Source organism: Aedes aegypti, chromosome 1, assembly GCF_002204515.2.
Source record: "Aedes aegypti strain LVP_AGWG chromosome 1, AaegL5.0 Primary Assembly, whole genome shotgun sequence".
Classification (NCBI taxonomy): domain Eukaryota; kingdom Metazoa; phylum Arthropoda; class Insecta; order Diptera; family Culicidae; genus Aedes; species Aedes aegypti.
Genome location: NC_035107.1, coordinates 153235090 through 153257232, shown reverse-complemented (window position 1 = coordinate 153257232; position 22143 = coordinate 153235090). Strand labels below are relative to the sequence as shown.

General features: G+C 38.8%; 2 protein-coding genes across 2 annotated transcripts in view; one reads left to right on the top strand and one right to left on the bottom strand.

The window, feature by feature from the left end:
• The window catches only part of LOC5566079 (small ubiquitin-related modifier 3), a 32902-nt gene extending 13986 nt beyond the window's left edge, over positions 1 to 18916 (top strand). The window contains exon 3 of the mRNA XM_001650395.2: positions 18673 to 18916. Within this exon, the coding sequence (XP_001650445.1) occupies positions 18673 to 18813 (141 nt within the window). The 3' untranslated portion in view covers positions 18814 to 18916. The remainder of the gene's footprint in view (positions 1 to 18672) is intronic.
• LOC5565202 (uncharacterized protein C6orf106 homolog) overlaps positions 1 to 22143 on the bottom strand; it is a 270657-nt gene that overhangs the window by 14763 nt on the left and 233751 nt on the right. The gene's annotated exons all lie outside the window — the stretch shown is intronic.

Genomic DNA, 22143 nt, shown 5'->3' with positions numbered 1-22143 from the left:
AAAATTGAAAAAATGTGTTCTGTATCTCGATACCTCCCTAACTCGATGGTCCCTTCAATATCGAGTAAGGGAGAGATGACTGTACAATATAGGGTTTCAATGCTAGTAATGGACCCCTTAGTAGCTGAAATTCATTCTAGACGCTTTTCCGCAATGATATCTCAGACGCATATACGTTTTGTGGAGTCTAACAACAAATTCAATGTCTTTACTTCATAGTACATCTATGAAACATACAAAATCATTCGATTTTTCCAGCGAAATATGCATTTGAAAAACTGTTGTCCGAATGCCTATTATGGACCCTCCCGGGGTCCATAATAGGATTGTTTACAAACTTGACGTTGCGTATTATGGACCCTCCATTTGATTCCCATGTAATCCGGCTCGCTGCCGACGAGCCTATTATGGACCCACCTGGAAATGCGTATTATGGACCCTCTTGTGTGGTTTCATTTACAAAACTGTTCAAATATCTGTATTTATGCGTCTCAAACCAAATATTTTGCCTGAAACTGCTGACTAACAATGTAATCGAAGTTCCCCCGGTGGATTTTCATAGGAATAAAGTTGCTTTGAGTGTTAATTTTATGTTTTTCTGTAGGGGGTCCATAAAACGCAAAGGGTCCATAACCGGCATCGACTCCCTACTTCTGTTGAATTCAATAGACTGTAGAGTAAAAAGTATCGTAAATTTTTGGAACAATTCTACTGAGTTGTACACAACGCAAATATGATTAGATAGATAACTTTCGTATTTCATTATCTATGACGTTTCTACGGTCTTCCCCTATAGCTGACAGATCTTTCAAGAACGACCTGTTGGAAAGCGATCGTCATTGGTAACGGCGCTGCTGCACCGAGGGGTGTTGTCGGCACATACCCCCGCCCGTGAACCTAGGTGAGTTTCTGGATCTTCCTGAAGTTCGTTAGGTTCACGTTTTTCTTCGACGTCCAACACGGCTAGTTTAACAGCAGGTCGCCGCAATAATCTATTTGTTGTACGCCTAGAGCTTGGCGAACTCGTCCGTCGCAACCGGCAAACGTTTTCTCGATTCGTCCTCTTACCCATTTAGATCTTTCTGTCCCGTTTACAACGGGAACCAAATCTCCTTCTGCTAGGTCCCCTTGGCCTCCTCAAACCACTTGCACCTCCGAGTTATTACTGGTAAGTATTCCTTTACCCATCTCTTCCAGAACTCTCCTACTATGTATTGCGACATCTTCCAATTGCTACGGAGTGTAGCCACCTTGCTTTTAGCGCCCACCAGTGCCACTTGTACATGGCCAAGATGAACTAGTCGAAAGTAGGTCACACAGGAATAGGCGATGTCACTGGCGTCTACAAATGTGTGCATTTGTATATCGCCTATGTTGGAAGGGTATGGCGAAAAATAGCATCGCGAAATCTTCAAATCGTTAAGTTTTGGGAAAAGTGCCACCCATTGGCGCCATTTTTTAATGAGCTCTTCGTTAAGCGGCTCATCTCATCCTGTTCCAGCTGCCCACGTTCCTTGAATGATCACTTTTCCATGAACTAGAAAGTGTGAGACAAGCCCTAAAGGATCGAAGAGGCTCATAACTACTCTGAGGACCTCCCTTTTAGTAGGAACATGCGCTTCGTCGAGTATTGAGCTTAAATCGTTCCGCAAATTGAAAGAATAGGAGAAGCAATCATCCACAGGATCCCAGGTCATTCCAAGTACGGACTCGGTAGCGGAATTCCTCTCCAGCATCAAGTTCTTTGGATCAGCAGCGGTTGAGTCTCCTATTTCACGAAGAAGTGCAGTTGAGTTAGAACGAAATCCACGAATCTCGAAGCCTCCTAGCGAATGTACCATTGCTACCTCCTTCACTACTGCTGCTGCTTCTTCGATGGTCGTGAAGCTATCCAAATAGTCGTCCACGTAATGTTTTTTTACTATTACGTCCTTGAGTGCTGTGTCGAAGTTATTCGAGCTTGTTGTAATGGAACCTTTGCTCTCTCACTGCAAGCACCTGCTGGATTCCGATCAACACGGATTCACCGCCGGCCGCTCAACAACCACTAACCTACTGTGCTTCACCACTTTCATCACCGACAGTATGATCGCTCGAGTGCAGACTGACGCTATATATACTGACCTGTCGGCCGCTTTTGACAAGTTGAATCACGATATTGCTATTGCCAAACTTGACAGATTTGGCGTCTGCGATAATCTTCTGAGCTGGTTCGGCTCCTACCTAACCAATCGTCAGCTAAGAGTTGTGATAGGCGATTGCAGTTCCGTCAGTTTTCACGCTACATCCGGTATACCACAAGGAAGCCACCTGAGACCACTGATTTTTCTGCTTTACTTCAACGACGTTCATCTCGTTATCAAAGGCCCCCGCTTATCGTATGCAGACGACCTGAAAATATTTTTACGGATATGCTCTGTTGCCGACTGTTTATACCTACAACAGCAACTTGATAGTTTCGCCAGTTGGTGCTCGCTGAATGGAATGGTGGTTAACCCTACCAAGTGCTCCATCATCACGTTTTCTAGAAAAAAGCAACCAATCACTTTCGATTATAGTTTGCTTGGCACGAAAATTGAACGTGTGAATCACATCAAGGATTTGGGCGTGTTCCTTGATTCACAGTTAACGTATAAACAGCATATCTCGTATACCGTCAGTAAAGCGTCAACGACTTTGGGATTCATCTTTAGAATCGCCAAGAATTTCTCCGACATCTACTGTCTAAAATCACTTAATTGTTCTCTCGTGCGTTCCACGTTGGAATATGGTTCCGCTGTTTGGAGTCCTATTTATAATAATGGCGCAAAAAGGATCGAATCTGTTCAACGCCGATTTCTCCGATTCGCACTCCGTAAGCTACCTTGGAGAGATCCATTCCGCTTGCCGAGCTATGAGAGTCGATGCCGATTGATAGACTTGGACCTCCTCCGGAGCAGAAGGGACGCAATCAGAGCTTTAACAATTGCAGACGTTTTACTGGGTCGTATTGACTGTGGGACAATCCTGGAGCGAGTCCATCTAAATGCCCGTCCACGCTCCCTCCGGAACAGCGTCATGCTGAGATTGCCTCTAACTCGAACCAACTACGGACTTCACGGAGCACTTAGTGGGTTGCAGCGAGTGTTCAATAAAGTCGCATCATTGTTCGACTTCAATACCACCCGAGAGATGCTTCGCCGAAGGTTTTTATCATTTTTTGACGAACGAAGAGTTTAGTTTAAGTTTTATCTCTTGACTGTTTAGTGCTTTTGTTAAGTTGTTTTATAAATATTTTAGACATCATTGGGGCTACAATTTGCCTGTTAATGTGTTTCGAATAAATAAATAAATAAAGCTGCAAGTGGATAGATTTCAGCGAACTCCTCCGCATTACGGTTTTTTTACATATTGCGCAGCGGCGTCGCACCGAATGTAGCTACATCCATGAGGTAAACTTGTATTGGTTCTGTAGTGGTATTCCGCCAGAGAAAGCATTGTGCCAGACGATCTTGTTCACGTATCAGAAGCTGGTGAAACATCTCTTTGATGTCACCACATACCGAAATAGGATATTGACGGAAGTCACAAAGAACTGCTGGTAAAGGTGTTAATAGGTCAGGACCCTTTAACAGCTTAGAGTTGAAAGAGACCCCGTCTACCATAGCCGCAGCATCCCACACCAATCTTATTTTGTTTGTTTTTTTAGGATTTACGACTACCCCTAGCGGCAAGAACCACTACGCTTTGGGTCGGCATTCTTCAGCTCCAATTCAGTCGCAACGTGAGCGTAACCTTTTATCAAGTACAGTCGAATTTCGTTCGTTGCACTACGTTTAACCCTTTCTTTCCCACGAGGTTTTTTCGAAGTTTAAAAATAGATAATGGCATATCTGGATAGATCACCAGAACAAAAGATGTAAAATATCACTCAAAATATGAATAGGACTGAAAAAAAAAAAAAAAATTGTGATGGATCACCTGTGATCCATTGGGAAGATGACTGCAACTAGGGTAAGGAAGAGACATCAATATTTTTTTCCATTCCAATATTTTTCACTCATACATTTTATTAGAACAGTGTGTTTTGCACACCTCTCACCAATTCTGGTGGAAAATAAAAAGCTGTGATGAAGTTCTTGTCATTTTTGAAACACAAGCAAACATCACACTTAGTGCATATAAATGAACTGAATGATCATTAATCTTTGCACAGATCGGTATTCAACGGGCTAATGTTCTACTCCGTCATACCGTGCTTATAGCTACTGCTGAGTATGTTGGTCGTCCTCAGCGTCTTACAATTTTCTTTCCAACCTAAAATCATTTTCCGAGACATGATGATAGTTTTGTTATCAAAAGGTAGGTTAGAACAGAATTGACGAAAATGTCGTTCTATTCCCAATGGATCACCAGTGATCCACCTAATTTTCCGTGAAATCAATAGTTTTGTGTAAAGAATATTCTAAGAACTCAACTGAATATTGCAAAAATAATTCAATCGAGCATGTTTTATTTTTGTTTGGTAAAATAATGTTTATATTCCTAAATGTAGAAGTTTGAAAATCCACTTTATTTAAATTAGAAAAAATGCTGACTTTACTTTGGTTATTGTGCTTTAACTAGAAATCCAAGTGATTATTTTTGATGAAACTTTGTACATTATGTCATGAAACATATGTGAACATGTGGTGAAAACATGGATATGATCTGACTTGTACAGTTTATATACGACATACGCAAAGTGGTGGATCACCTGTGCTACCATGGGAAGGAAAGGGTTAATTGCACTTCGTTTTAATTGGGCTCTCGTTAAGTGGGCTATAGCCCACCTAAAACGAAGGCAAGCGTCACTTTCTGACATAAACCGCAATTTGTCAATGTTGGTAGCCCTGAATTTCTATTGTAATCGGTGTTTTGTTGTCTTTCACTAATCGGGCCACGGGTTTAGTGCAACGAATGAAAGTTGACTGTACTCGGCAATTTGATCGCAGACTCGATTTTTCAGCAGTTGATTCTTCGCCAACTTACGCTCCAAAGACATCAGACGTCGAACAGCCATTGGATAGCTGTCTGGAAATTTAGGATTATCTTCTCTCCACAGAAGTCCGACTTCAAATCCACGCTCTGTGCGCCGAGTAGTTTAATTTCTCTCGCTCGTTGCTCTTCAACGGACTCAAGCGTCTCACTAAATCCTCTTATTCCAGCGTCCTCCAGTGCAAAATAATCTCGGAGTTGGTCGTTCAATTGGCTGTCACTATGGGCGGCGGCAGCCACATGAAAGTGGACAACAGCTCATGGTGGAGATGCGTCCCCTACACTCCCATAGATACTCCAACCCAAACGGCATTTAGCGGCTATCGGGTCTCTTGGGCCTCCTTCGCGAACCTTTAACGGCACAGCAAGACGAAGTTTATCTAAACCAATTAGAAGCTTTGGTTGGATCATCTCATAACCTTTCAATGGGAGCCCTCGCAAGTGTGGGTATCGATTGCACAGTTCGTTGTAATTCAACGTTTGAGTAGGCAATACCAAACAGCTAACTGTTCGAATCTCGCACAGCTTATGACGATGTTCACTTCCCTCACCGGAGACATCCAATTGAATACGTTGCGAATTTCGTTCTTCACGTGTGATGTTACCGGTCCACTGTAGAGTCAGAGGTTCTACGGGTCCGCCCAGGCGGTCCGCTATGGTTTCATCTAAGAATGTGGTTGATGAACCCTCATCGACGAACGCAAATACAACTTCTTTTTGCATGCCTGCATATAGTACTACTGGAAGTACTCGAAATATGGGTGAGATTCCGCTCTTCTGCATGGAATGGTTGACGGAGACATTCAAAGGTAGCGAAGTGGAAGAAGAATGAAGGAGTGTGTGATGTTTTAGGAGACACCCTTCAATCCCACATCCTTGCCAAGACTTACATGGCCATTTACCGTGCCCATTCAAACACGTACAACACAGTCCCTTTTTGTGGACAACTTCCCAGCGTTCGATAACGTTTAGTGATTTGAATTGGTGGCAATTTGCAACTCGATGACCTTCTCGACCACACGCTGCACATGGCTTACCTGCTTTCTTTATAGTTGATTGAGAATTTATATCCTCCGTTGTAGAAACAGGCATTGAATGTGCAAGAAGCAGACCTTTTTCTTTTGTTCGCTTTTCTTCGAATTTGGAGTTTCTAATGGGGTGCGGAAGTTCGAAAGTTACCTGGCTTGCTGCATCTAGTAGCCCGGTCATGAAGTCTCCAAAAGTGGCTAAAGTTGAATACGGATGCCGGCTTTTGTAGACTGCCCAGTCCATCTTCACTGAACCAGGAAGTTTTTCCACCAACTCTTGCATCAGAATCGGATTGGCTAAGTGCGTGTATTGCTTTGCCGCCTTCAGATGATCTACAAGGTTTTGCACGACTAAGCCGAATTCAACCACAGTCTCCAATCGATCATGTCTAGGGGCAGGAGTGCGGCGAACTTTCTCAATCAGTGTTCGTATGAGAAGCTCTGGTCTGCCGTAAAGTGTGCGAAGTGTATTGATAACTTGTGGAACGCTCGAAGGAAGGAGAAGTCGGCTTCGCACAGATTCGAGAGCATGCCCTTTCAAGCATCTTTGTAGCCGAATCAGATTTTCAGTATCGGTGTAGCCACAGGCTGTTGTAGATTGCTCGAAACTGCAAATAAAGATGGGCCACTCCTCAGGATTACCGGAGAAATTCGGCAATTCTTTCCCCATTACCTGTCTGGCAGCTAGTTGATTTGCACTAAGTACCGCAGAAAATGTCACTGTTTCCGGATCCATGTATGGCTGACGTGACGAGTGGGGTACCTGTTGGGATGGTTTGTACGCCTTCTGTGGCTGCTCCATTTACGCCCCTGGAATTCGTCGATCAGCATACAGACGAGGTAGCATCGAGTGATCAGAGAAGTTTGCACGAAAATCTGTCGAATCGATGGCTAACTGAATCTTCGTTCTTCGAATCTTATAGTTGCGGTAACGGTTCTTGTGGCGGGTCATGGTTCACGCATGCTTGAATAGCTACAGGCGGGTCGTTGTCAGAGGCATCAATCAAGATTCGAGAAAATTTCTGTTCAACGTGCGATTGACGGTACGAGACTTGGTGTTGGCTTTGAAATGGTGGGTTCGGTCTGATCAACGGCGAGGCTTCTCCAGCTCCCGAAATATAATCTTCGCTTTCGAGTTGTTCGGGAGAACATTGTTGAAGCCAACGGGCTGTTGTTCAGAATCCTGAATCGATCCACCTCTACTGCTGCACTCGCTCAACTGCCGTGCGATGGTGTTTTTCTTCTCCAGCGATTCCTTCCTTATCATCTGTTGCTTCTTCTGATATTCTTTCTCCTCCTGCAGTTTACGCTGTCGCAGTTTAGTCTCAGCTTGTAAGAGCGCCTTCTTTTCCTCTGGCTGACGTTCCTCTTCCTCATTGCGCCTCCAATTCCTGCTCCTTCAGCAATTGCTCCTCCTCGACGAGCTTCATTTGTGCCTGGAGACGTGCAGCGCGCACACTTGAAGTCGTGCTGTTTACACTTCGCGAGAATTTGGATGCCAGTTGTGTTACCTTATTTACCGGCTTTAGGCCAGATTTGGCCGTCGACGATCGTAACGATCTTCGTTCTGACGGCAGGGGTTTGTTGATACGAGATGAAGACGTTCCGGAGATGGTTGACTTTGCCTTGCACTTCCTGCAAATATACGGTTGAAGACGGGGTTGGTGGTCTGATGGCTACCGCTTCTGCTTCATATGCAGAAGGTCATGGGTTCAATCCCAGGCCCGTCCCTTTCCTCGTACTTTGTAGTTGTATATCTCTCACTTGCTTCTATCTTCCATTCTAAATATATCACACTCAAACTATTCGTTCATAGCACACGCTAGAACCAGAGACGGACAAGAAACCGTTTCCCGAAGTATCACCAAATCTGGACAGCAAACACACTCTTTGTCGTTGTTAGCTTCAAGCTAAAAAAGGTAATTCATTTATTCGAATGTTTTCTCAATGCTTACTATTTAGTACTCACAATTTTAGTGTACAAACTATGGACTATGAAGAAATCGTAGCGTAAGCACTGCTATAATATTGTATAGGCTGGGGATTTACAGAGCAAGGTGTTTATAGGTAACTTACAATAATAAATTCAAAAAGAGCAAATAAAGATTCCTTCGAAATACAATATACTTCTGTTGAATTCAATAGACTGTAGAGTAAAAAGTATCGTAAATTTTTGGAACAATTCTACTGAGTTGTACACAACGCAAATATGATTAGATAGATGATTTTCGTATTTCATTATCTATGACGTTTCTACGGTCTTCCCCTATCGCTGACAGATCTTTCAAGAACGACCTGTTGGAAAGCGATCGTCATTGGTAACGGCGCTGCTGCACCGAGGGGTGTTGTCGGCACAGTCACTTTTATCAAATAAATAAACAATATTTCATAAAGTTTCACGTATTCTATTGTCGAACACTACGTTTCGAAATATGCATTTTAATTATTCTCTGAGAGAGAGGAGACAGCTGGCTTAGAATGCGAGCTCCTAAAAGTCAGGTTCTCTTAACTGTCAATGGAAAACCGCACATTCGAAGGGTAGAGCGTGAAAAACGGTCAAAACTCACGTAAACGTAAAATTTCTAGGTGTTTTCCGATGATTTCACTCATCAAAAAATTGAATACCTAAATATAGTTGTATGTTGGCAAACTGATATTGATTTTTTATATTCATATCCTTTTTTATAGTGAACAAAAAGAGATGAATATGATTTCGACCAAAATAAATTCATCTGACCATTGTGCACAACCCAAGAATCAAAGAAAGAAGGCAAGAAAACATGTCAACTGTCAGTGAGCTGTCTTCTCTCTCTCAGAACCAAACCATCCTAGTATAAAGCACATTAGCTTTTTAGATTTTTTCAAATTCTTTAATATAGGTATTTAACACCTAAACGCAAAGCAAAAAAGAATTATTTAATATTCCATTTAAGATTAAAAACTTATCATACTTCTTAGGACAGACTTAATTTGCAAAACAAACCTTTCAAAATGGCCGGATAGATCTTGGCAGAGTACACTAAAGTTTTTTTTACGTCGGTCGAAGTACCGCGTAAAAAACGTGTTATTTCCAAAAAAGACCTCGTGTTTTTCAACGTTTCCGCCAATAAGCCATTTTACGAAGCCTGGTCAAATGACAGGAGACCTGGGATTTTTCAATCATCGTCGTCAGTTTTCGCGATGATGATGGTTGATGACTGTGCGCATTTCTAGCGTAGCTTTTCATCCAGGCGAAAACTTAAATTGCTTAAATGGAGAAAAATTATTAAAATATTTCTGATCACAGAAGTGCTTTTTTATGTGCAATATGGGTAACAAAGAGGTAGCTGATACAATAACTAGGTGTAATGTTGCAGTAACGAACATTTTTGGATCTCATTTTTGTCATTTTCTCCATGTCCTCGTTTAGTAAGGTGAGGCGTTGTTGAAAATCACGCTGGATTTAATCCCAGGTCTCCTGTCAATTGACGCCGTTGCGGCGATCAGCTGTTCCGAAACGTCTCGTAAAATGGCTCATACATTTGTTTACGCGAGACATAAGAATGTTAATACATAAGATTTTATCGTTTTCATTGAATCGATCATGAAATCATGCATGCTTTCTTCAAAGAAATGTGGGGTGTCGAATCCTCTTCGTAGCTTTTTTTGAGTCACTTCGACAGGAGGTCTCTCGAAAGCCACAGGGTTTATGTTTGACGATAATATGGGCGGTAGACCTGTGCGCCGAAATATTTTTAATTGGCGGCGGCGTGAGGGCATTTTTGTACCGGCGGCGGCGGCGTCATCGGCGTCACGCCGTTAACAAGTTTCGGCGGCGGCGACGGCGGCGTACAACGGCGTGGAGAAAATTGGACATCAGAATGTTTTAATTTATGTTCTTTTTTCCGGCATTACGTTCCTAATGCGATAGAGCCTACTTCTTAGCTTGTTTTTCTTCAAGCACTTTCACAATTGTGAACTGAGAGCTTTCTTTGCCATTTTCGTATTAGTGTTTCGTGTGGCTGTTTCGATGATTACCCAAGGAAGGCATATACATTTCCTATACGAAAAAAAATCCAGAACTGGCCGGGGACCGAACTCAGACTCCTTCGGCATGGCGGACATTGCCATTAGGCTAAGGAAGCCCTCCGGAATACTCTATGCCCTGAAATGTCGAGAAAATTTAAAAAAAATATCTAGCGTTAAGATTCGAATTCACAACCCAACACCTATGATCATACCGAAAATTTGAAATCGCGTTTAGCGCTAGATAAATTTGGGAACATGAATACAAACTACAATGAAAACTATGTAACAGTTTATGCACCATCACAATAATTCATATAATACAGCGATTGAAATTGATATCCCATATTCGCTTCTCTCGAATCTTTAAAAATCTCTGAAAAACTTTATGATGAAAGTAATGTTGAAATCCTTTCAAAAAAAAATATGGTGAAATCCTTTCAAGAAAACTTATGAAAATAGTCTTGGTAGAAAATTCCTGAAACATTCCATGATGGGATATTAACCAAATAGACTTTAAAAAATCATTGATATTTATCTTCGGACAAAATCTAAAAATATTTCGTAGATGAATCCGAAGAATTCGAAGAATTAGAAAGAATCTCGGAAGAATATTTAGAGAAATTACCACAGAAAAATGTATATGATTTATTGGAAAACTTGTATAAGAAGAATGTTTGGAAATTTTTTGCTAGACTTTTGGGAGAACTCTTCGAAAAGTTCTTACACGAATGTTTGAAGAATTCTCAAAGTAATCATGTAAAAAAATCAAATTTAGGAGGAGCCTCTTCAGAGATACAAGAAAAAAATCTTATGAACATCATTGTAAGTGCTACACAGCTAAAAATATGTTGTAAATTTAAGTTTATTTTCATGCACATATTTGGAGCATCAAAATAAACCTAAATTTCAACGACCAATCCATTATTTTTCAATCGAATTCACTTTAAATTTACACGATCATGTAATATTCAACCATTTTTAGTTGAAAATTGAATGTATATTCATTTAAATTTACATGATGCTGTAACAACACACGAATTTGATTTATTTTTACAGTAGACTTCAGTTTAAATCACATTGAAAATTAAAAGTTTTTTTCTGTGTACCGAAAGAGTTCTGAGATGAATCCTTAGTCCATATGTTGAAAAAAATCGTCGCAGAATCCCTAGAGATGTTTTGGACGAACCCCTGAAGAAACGTATTGAGTATTTGCTGGTAGATCTTCAGGTGTATTACCTAAAGAAGTATAATTAAGTATCCATCCATGGTTTGAGTAGTTCTTGGAGTGGCTGTTAAATGAATATTTGGTTTAGTTAAAAAAAATGCAAACAAGATTTTTTATTAAATTTCCTGTTGAAAAAAAAAATTGAAGAATACTTGGAAAAACTATTAGAGAAAGTAAAAAATTTTTAGAAGATTCACTTTTTTTGAAGGATTAATGTGGAGAAATTTATGAACTAGTGCATTATGATTATTTTTGAACAGATTTACATAGGCGATATTTGGCTTATGCACGTAAAAGATGAAGAAATTTGTGAATTAGCTGTAAACAATTCTGAAAAAAAAAAAAGATTTTTGATTTGATTTTTTGATATTACAGTATCCTGGAGAATTTACTAGATAATCCTGGAACAACCTTTAAAGTATTTTCTTTGGAAAAAAAAAAATTAGATGAGCATTTGACGGATAAAGTCGAAGAAGTATTTTCGGTGGTATTCCAGGAGAAGTTGATGGAGAAGAACCATGTGAAAATTTATGGAGAAACTTGGATTTGATTTATGGAGATTCGATTGAGAATGTTCTGAATAAATTTCAAGAGTAATCCCTAACGGATTACATATTCGTTAATGCGATGAAGAAACGTAGGTAGCATATATCTATGTAATCCTTTGAGAAATTGCAGTTCGCTTCTAGAATTCTTGAAGAAATCCTTGCAATAATTTCTCGATGAATCTCTATGACAACGTTCGAAGTAATTACTAACGAAATTTCTGACGTGTTACTTATATAGATAATTGGAGGAATGAGTGCAGAAACATATGTAGAACTTCCGGAAGGGTTCTTTTTGTAGGTTTATAGAAGAATTCCTGCAAGATTTTGTTTAGGAGATCCCTGGATTATCTTTTATAACACGATTGTTTTCAAAAAAAGACGAGGGTAAATCTCTAAAGTAATTTATGAGAGAATATTTTAAAGAATTCTCCCAGATCCTCGAAAAAAAATCCGAGAAGGAATGGAGAAACAATCTCTAAACCGTTCCTCAAGAAACGACAGAGGAATCTTAGAAATATTAATAATTTTTTTAGGAAAAACTCACTGGAGGATTCCCTAAACAAACATTTGAGAGAAAATTTTGAAAAACTTCTTTGCAATAATTTCTGGGTATATACCTGCTTCAATTATTTGAGGAATATTTGAAAAACCTCCTATAAAGATTCCTTGGTAGTGTCTTAGAGGAACTCTTGGAAAAAATTCAACTGATGTTTATCGAGGATTCTTTTGAGATCCATTGAGTGGTTACTGACGCATTCTTAGAGTTATTGCTGGTCTTATAAACATTCTAAAGTAATATTTAAAAGAATTCGAACAAGAAACTCTGAAAGAGTTCAAGGAGAAATCCGTGTATGTATTCCAGGATAAATCCCTAAAGAATCTCTGAAAGGTTTCCAGATGGAGTTGATGAATTCCTGAAGTCCCTAGAGAAATACATAGAGGAATTGTTGGATAAATTCTCTGATGAATTTCTTTAAAAATCCCTATAGGAATTCCTTAAGCAACATTGAATTATTTTGTAGAGCATTTTTTAATTAAATTATCAAATTTTACAAGCCGAATTATTTATCGGCGTGAAAAAAACGGAAAGTGCTGATCGGCGTATGGCGCGCCGCCGATGCCTCATTCGGCGTCGGCGTAACGTAAAATGGATCGGCGGCGGCGGCGTGGCGCGGCGGCGCACAGGTCTAATGGGCGGTATTAAAGTATATTTTGTTGCATAGTTTATTACAATTCGTCCAAAGACAAAATGTTATGGCACATAAGGTAATAGAGCGGATCTGTCAAACTTGCAGTACCAACTGAGCCCTTATGCTAAATGTCAATTCGGCCAAACTTATCTCCCATTAAACTTACTGATGGAAAATTACATTACATACATTGGTTTTAAGCAGTATTTCAATCATATTCGATATTCTATCATCATTTTAAATTTAAAATATCCATTAATGCCCAAGTATTACATTTTCCGTAAACTTGATCTAGTTACACAAAATATTAACCTTATTAGGTAGAAAAAAAGTAGAATCTAATAAGCTAAATATAAAGTTTCCTACTGTGAATATTACATTTGACGGAACTTCATCTATACCAGTGATTCCCAAAGTGGGCGAATTCGCCCCCCTGGGGGCGATTTTTAGGTCCAGGGGGGCGATAATTTTTAAAATGGAATTTGGGGGGCGAAAATTCTACAAAAGGGGCGAAAGTAGAAGAATTTAGAAGACTCAATTTTATTTCACTCTAATAATCTAAAGATTCCACATATACCGTAAGGACGCCATTCACCGCTCATTTAACAGCATTTCAACACATTAAATTATGTCAAAAATCGGTTTTTCGATATTTTTCACAACTTTTTGCGCTAGACGCAAGATAAAACATTTGTTTTTGTAGGAAAGAAGTTGAAATGTGAACAACATATAATGGTACCGCATAACATGTATGCCAATGATACATGTGTATGGCGCCATTCACCGCTCATCCTAAGTATGAGACTTTATATACACAACTAGTTGGAATTAATTTAGTTTCATTAGCTGGTTGTTATATTTGTACTATAGTACAACAACATATTAAAGCGTGGCAGCTAAGAAGCATTTTTGATCTGCCATAATAAAATCATTGTTCAACTCATGTTTACCGCCTTAAACAGCCTAAAATTATTTTTTATAATTAGTATATAAAATTAAACCATATGAATTTCATTCTAGTACAATCCATTCTGGTATACTAATACATGTTGATGACTTTTATTGCGAAAATTTGTTCAGATTTTTCAAAATAATTCAATGAGCGGTGAATGGAGCATGAGCGGTGAATGGCGTCCTTACGGTAGATCTTTCCCTCTATTTGTTTGTACCTTTTAACATTTTCTTATAACATCAGACAAAACTTGGAAACACATTGTCAAAGACGAAATATGTTTGTAAAGCATCGCTATAAATTATTAATTGGTAACTAAAATTTTCCCAAAACATAACGTATTCAGAACTAAACAATATATTTGTAGTCAGAGATAGTTTGAAAGTGATTTTAAATTGATGAATTTCATTTATTATTAAACATTTTTAAATATTGGTTCAAATATTAAAATTTAATAAATTGATGTTTTATTTATAAAAAAAACTTTAGAATTGGGACTAGCTGCTTATTACAATCTCGGTAGTAAACGCTATATGTGGAACACGAGTGGAACATGTTAGTGTCATTTTCCTTTCTACACCTTTCGAACATACTACAAACAACGCGTTGCTATGAATAAAGGTAGCATTTACTACAAAGCTACTGGTAGTTGTTGGTAGAGGTTGCTACTCATGCTTTGAGATTGCGGAATTGAATGGAATAATTTACTTTTGAGTAAAAATCATGGGAAAACGATATGAGTTTTGATATTCCGGAAGGTATTTTGAGTTTTGCTTAGGAATTCGGAGGTTACGAAAACATTCGCCCCGCCAATTCTGAGATTCCGGTAAGATTACCGGCAGTAGCAATTTATAATATCCGTGTGAATTCTGGCATTACGATAATTATGTTATTTTTTAGGAATTTTAGGATGTCGGTAGGAATTCAGATATTTATAATGTAATTCTGAATTTTACGTGTAAATTCTGACATCTCAGATTCTCAGATTTCCTTTGGAATTCCTGTAGGAACTTTGGGATTCCGATAAGGATGTCGGATTTTTTATGATAATTCTGGAAGTTTAAATACCATTCTAGGAATATTGCGGAAATATTAGAAATCTGGTAAAAACTGTAGAATTGGGGTGGGAATGGGATTCCGGATCTCTTCGAATTCTGTGGGTATCTTTGAGACGGTATTTCTGTAAGAATCTATGAGATTGCGGTGGGATTCCTGCTAATTATTGTGTGAATATTTGTAATTCTGAAAATAAATCTTTGTAATTATTGTAAAAACCTTTAAGATTCCGTTGATCTCCAGTTCCGTTGTAATTTCAAAGCAAAGCATAAACCTTTTGAATGTCGGTACATATTTTATAGATTTCAATGATATTTTTTCGTGAAATCGAGAAGAATTTTAATAATTTCAAAGGGAACCCTGGAGTTTTAGGAGAGATCCTCATTGAATTCTAACGACTATCAATTGAATCACTACAATTCCCATAAAAATCTCTACATTCTAAGTTCTAGGAATTCCAAGGATACTATCCTAAACCCCACCAAAATAACGAGAATATCACAGAAACACTTAAAACTTCCGGAATTCAACATGCTGTTAAAAAACACACGGGGAGCATCAACATTCTACCGCAATTTCACCAGAATCTCAGTACTGGTGCTATATGTGATTCCTAATTTGATAGCTGTAGTCTCAAGATCTCTTCTTCTCTTCAAGCTAATATTAAAAAAACATCAATCACTGGCGTTGGCGAAAACCGAAAACCATTCAGAAAATTCTTTGATGTGCCATCATTATAAAATCATAGACATAAAGAGAATACCAGACTAATCGCAAAATTACACTACAAATCTTGTCAAATTACAGCACCTTCATGATTTTGTGCAAATTGTCGCGTAATCGATTAGATTCTATGAATTTCCGTCATATGCATGCTAGTAATTTTAGCCATCACTCTGAATAGATTGTTCTTTACGTGCAGAATCACTCTGCACTCTGAATGGAAATTTCTTAACGTGCAGCTTCAGTCACTGCTCATGTTCGAAAGTAGTAAGTACTACATGATCGAGAAGTTTTTTATTCATACCAAAAGTGTAGTAAACTTTGTGGATTTTGTTTTTGAGTAGATGCTACATGTAGTAAAGTTCAACGTTTTTTATTCATATCACCCACTATGTACAAACAACGCGTGAATATATATAGCATTTACTACAAAGCTACTGGTAATTAGCTTCAGAGGTTGCTACAGTAGAAGCATTAGCCGTAGAAGGCCAATGTCGCGACTGTTCGTGTGACCAACATCTAGTTTGCCACGCTCTGACATATCGGGTCTATAAGTGTCAAATTATTTTTTTTAACCACAATAAAACATTCTCTACAACATGGCACTAAATAAACAATCAAAAACTTTAATAGTAAATATTAATAAAATAATTCTATTTTGTGATAACAGCGCCATTAGCGTTCTACTACTTATATTTCTATTGTTGCTACACATGCTTCGAGATTGACGAATTGAATGGTATAATTTACTTTTGAGTAAAAATCATGGGAAAACGATATGAGTTTTGATATTTCGGAAGGTATTTTGGGTTTTGCTTAAGAATTCTGAGGTTACGAAAACATTCGCTCCTCCGATTCTGAGATTCCGGCAAAATTACCGGCCATAGAAGTTTGTATTATCCGTGTGAATTCTGGTTTTACGATAATTATGTTATTTTCAAGGATTTTTGGCAGGGGCGACTCGTAACCTCACTTTTTACCTGTTCTACGATACTAAAAATTGAAATTTTGACGAATTTACAATCTAACACAAACCTTAAAATCGTCTATTTCAACTATTCCCTACTCAGTAGATGCACATTAGTTGTAAAAATGCTGGGAATCGCCACTGAATTTTGGGATGTCGTGGGGAATTTAGATATTTCAAGCATAATTCTTCATTCCGACGTATCTGCAAAAATAAACAAACCAAGATTTGTTTTGCATGGGCTTGACAAACGCATAATCTACATATTGAGCCTACAAAAGTATTCCTAAAACCATTTTTCGATTTTTTGAAATAAATTTCAATTCTGCCCTATGTGCACTTTACTCAGTGTTTTTAATTTGGCTACATACACCCTACGTTTGCAAAGCGACTCAACTGTCAACACTGTTCATGCTAGCACATACACCGTACATATGCTCATAGTAAAGCGACCTATATGCAGAATCAAAACATAAAATTTGAATCAGCAGATACGTCATACCGTTTCCGAATCACTAAACATGTTGGAAATCGAGAAATTGGGATTTCTACAGCTGCAGCTAGCAGACGCGTCGGCAAACTGATGTGGAACATTCGTTCGTATTCGGTTCTAGTCAATATTTCTTACCAATTTTCTCACAAGAACTGTTCTCCATCTACTTTTGTTACTCACGGCTCCGTCCGCGCTCCTGTTAGTCGAGTTGAAATTGGAAACATTCGGAAACCCAATATTCGTTGTAGTTAAAGGTAGAAACTGTCGAATTTACTAACTTTATTAGGTTTTATGGGAATTTGCAAACCGGTGTATGTGCAACTTCAAAATAATACTGGTGTATACGACGTGACGCATGTGAAAAACGAACTGTCAAACCGACGCATCAAGCAAGGTGTATGTATCAATCAAGGTATGGTATCGACGAATCATCATGGTGTATGTGAGCGGCACAAAGCAAAAGGGTTTATTCGATAATTTCACCAGTTTTTCAATCCAATTCAAAACAAATCTGAATTGTTTAATAGTGGTTAGAAACAGTGTTCTTTTCTTCAACTTTTACAAGACACAGCAATAGAAAAAATGTAAAACATTTTAAATAGGATTTAAAATGCTTTACAATATGTTGCATCGCATTTTTCTCGATTTCATGCAAATGTTAGATACGCCGATTTGAAGAATTATGCTTGATTTATTAAGTGTAGGGATTGAGAGGGGTGCTATAGAAGATATCCTCACTCAATCCCTACATTAAGTAACTCTGAATTTTACGTGGGAATTCTGACACCTAAGATTCTCAGATTTCCTTTAGAATTCCGGAATTCCTGTAGGAACTTCCGATAGACATGTCGGATTTTTAATGATAGTTCTAGAATTTTAGAAGCCATTCTAGAAATATTGCGGAAATATGATACATCCGCAATATTCCTAGAATGGCTTCATAGAAATCTGGTAAAAACTCTAGCATTCGTGTGGGAATGGGATTCCGGTTATTAATCTCTTGGAATTCTATGGGTATCTCTGAGATGGTGTTTCTGTAAGAATCTATGAGATTTCGGTGGGATTCCTGCGAATTATTGTGTGAATATTTGGAATTCTGAAAGTCAATTTTTGAAATTATTGTAAAAACTTTTAAGATTGCGTTGTTCTATCTATATGAGGCCTATTTATGGCTTACCATGTTTAAAATAAGGAATGTTAATTAATGATGGTGAAAGTTTTAAAAAAATCTATCGTTCGATTTTGGCACGTTTTGATTTAGGCAACATGATTTTTTTGCCATGTTGCCAAAATCGAACGAGAACTGTATAATACTGTGGAAGGGAAACTGCGAAAACTCATTGTCATGTACTCAAAAAATAGTGTTAGATCGGGCCGTCTTAGTATTCATTTTCAGTGGTATTTGCCTATAGCCTGAATGCTGATAATATTTAAAATATTATTTATGAATAACTTTTCCTTTACAGGGTCTGTCTATGCAGGTTGTCCGATTTCGGTTCGATGGCCAGCCAATCAACGAGAACGATACCCCGACAACATTGGAAATGGAGGAAGGAGATACAATCGAAGTGTACCAACAACAGACAGGCGGAAAGCTTTATTTTTAAATTTATTTTAATTTCGTGTATAAACATCTAACTATGCAGTAACAAAATACATTTCTTGCTTAACTGTCATACGAAATTTACAATATTTGGAATAATTTCAATGAAATGATTTGTTTTCGTGCACCGTAATGTTGTATTACATTAAAAGATGTAGATTTTTTTCTTTCCCGTACAAGCCATGGAACATGTTCAGCTTGTCATCTAATACTGATGAAATAAAGCAAAATGAATAAAAAGAAAATACATCTCCCTTGATGCTGAAACTTGCCCATCCCATACAAACTTTGACCGGCTGGTGCGTAAATATAGTTTCACCAATCGAACTGAAATTTTGCATACTTGTTATGAGACCTAAATGCAATCCAAAAAATAGACTGGAGCTATAATCTAAATTTTGTCCCACGCTAGTGACCACTTAAAAAAAAAGGCAGAGTTGTAAGTGGTAACACGATTTTTCCGGTTTTGACTTTTTGCTCGGTAAACTGCCCATACTCGCAATACAGTCCCATGGAAAATCATCATGTCGAGAAAAACGCAACTGAACATTATTGCAAAAAAATCGTAACGCCGCTGCCTGCAGCAGAAAATTTTAGGGGCGTCCCTCAACACATTATCATTAGAGTGTATGAAAATGATCAACAACCAAAATATTGTTAATACGTTTGTTTTTTATGTACACATCCAAGATAATTGCAAGTGGGACTCGTTATCCGAGTACTTTTCTCATCATATTCAAATATACCCGCATACCAGTCTCATTACTTGGGACTCGCTTACTTTGTTATCGCGCATCTTATTCGAGGCTGATATTTTGTACAACTCATATCGCATACTAGGTGAATAGTCAGAAAATAATTCTGATAGAAATTTCATTGCTATTACATTATGAGGCTCTTTTATAATCTCAGTGTGACTGTTATGCGGTTATAATTACCAATGTAACAAAACAACTTGGTATTTTTTTCGAATTTTCTAGAACAATCTCACAGATGTTATTAAGTTGATCGAAAGTATTTATCATCGAAGAAAGGACGCTTCCCCGAAATGCGAAGTTTCTTCCAAGGGTGAAATGAATAATTGTATCGAAATGAGCAATCAGTTCGATGCTCTAGACAAATTTTCCGAACACCAAATCGAAGCAGCCTCTAGCCCAGGCTCTTTGATTCAAGTGAGGAAGCAAAGAGTGCCGCCTATCGTGGTCAGTTGTTCCGAATTTGGGGGATTTAGGCAGGAGATCTTGAACTCCATTAGGGGAATCAAGGTTTCCTTCCAAATCGCAAAGAAAGGAGACTGTCGCGTTTTGCCGGAAACTCTTAAAGATCGTGAACTTCTTCTCAGACATCTTGAAGAGAAGAAGCACAAATATTTTACTTATGACGACAAAACTGAACGTTTGTTCAAAGTTGTCTTGAAAGGTCTCTCAAGTGACTATAAGTCACCTATTTATTTATTTAGTTGGTGTTACATCAATTAATTTGATAAAACCTTGTTAACGGTGTTACGCCAATTTACTCGGTCCATGGCTGTGTCTCTCCAACTTCGATTTTGGCCCACGTTCTCCAGATCTTGTTGCACCTGATCAAGCCACCTCGCTCGCTGTGCTCCTCGCCTTCTTGTGCCAACCGGATTCGACGCGAACACCATATTTGCAGGATTGTTGTCCGGTAGTCTTGCAACATGCCCTGCCCAGCGCACCCTTCCGGCTTTCGCAACCTTCTGGATACTGGGTTCGCCGTAGAGCCTAGCGAGCTCGTGGTTCATTCTCCGCCGCCACACACCGTTTTCCTGTACTCCGCCAAAGATCGTCCTAAGCACCCTTCGTTCGAACACTCCAAGTGCTTGCAGGTCCTCTTCCAGCATGGTCCATGCTTCATGTCCATAGAGGACCACCGGTCTTATAAGCGTTTTGTACATGGTACATTTGGTGCGAGGGTGAATCTTTCTCGACCGCAGCTTCTTCTGGAGCCCATAGTAGGCGCGACTTCCACTGATGATGCGTCTCCGTATTTCACGACTAACGTTGTTATCAGCCGTTAACAAGGATCCGAGGTAGACGAACTCATCAACCACCTCAAAAGTATCCCCGTCTATCGTAACACTGCTTCCCATGCGGGCTCTGTCGCGCTCGGTTCCGCCTATCAGCATGTACTTTGTTTTTGACGCATTCACCACCAGGCCGACTTTTGTCGCTTCACGTTTCAGGCGGGTGTACACGTCTGCCACCGTTCCAAATGTTCTGCCGACAATATCCATATCATCCGCGAAGCAAACAAATTGGCTGGATCTTGTGAAAATCGTACCTCGGTTATTGAACCCGGCCCTCCGCATGACACCTTCTAGCGCGATGTTGAACAGCAGGCACGAAAGTCCATCACCCTGTCGAAGTCCCCGGCGGGATTCGAACGAACTGGAATGTTCGCCCGAAATCTTCACGCTATTCTGCACACCGTCCATCGCTGCTCTTATTAGTCTTGTGAGCTTCCCGGGAAAGCTGTACTCGTCCATGATTTTCCAAAGCTCTTCGCGGTCGATGCCATCATAAGCCGCTTTGAAATCGATGAACAAGTGATGCGTTGGGACTTGGTATTCACGGCATTTTTGGAGGATTTGCCGTACAGTGAAGATGTGGTCCGTTGTCGAGCGGCCGTTGATGAAACCAGCTTGATAACTTCCCACAAACTCATTTGTTATTGGTGATAGACGACGGAAGATAATCTGGGATAGGGTCAGGCGGGGCAAGATGAGCACCCTAAGGATAAGCGCGATTTAAGCCTACTTAAATGTTCTTATTTTGGTAAAATTGGTAACCATCCTTATCTTTTACATTATTACTTTGACCTCCAACCATTAAAAGTTTTAAAAAGTGATAAATAGTTTTCCAAATAATACGTTAAAAAATAGCTTTTTTATCATCAATCACAAAAACTGCGGGGCAAGATGGGCACCCCCATAAAAAGATGCAGTTTACTAAAGAAAACTATTATTTTTCAATGCTTGCAATATCCCAAGATATTATCTTTAATATCTGATAGTATTTATCTTCAACTAGCTTAGTGTTTAAAACTTTTATCAAAAAATAAACAACTTTTCATAGGTTGCTATGATTTTACTTAAAAATCGAATAAATTTGTTGTTTGTTTATATTTTTTTAGAAAAAAATGTTTTGTGCAAAGAGGATACCGTAAGTCAAGCCCACAGCTAAATGTGGTTCTATAATTTCACACTTTTACTTATTTTTGAACATGGTGCTCATCTTGCCCCAAGGGTGTAAATTTATTAATACAATCAAAACAATTGAAATATTTTTTTAAATTCGATAAAAGTTTTGCT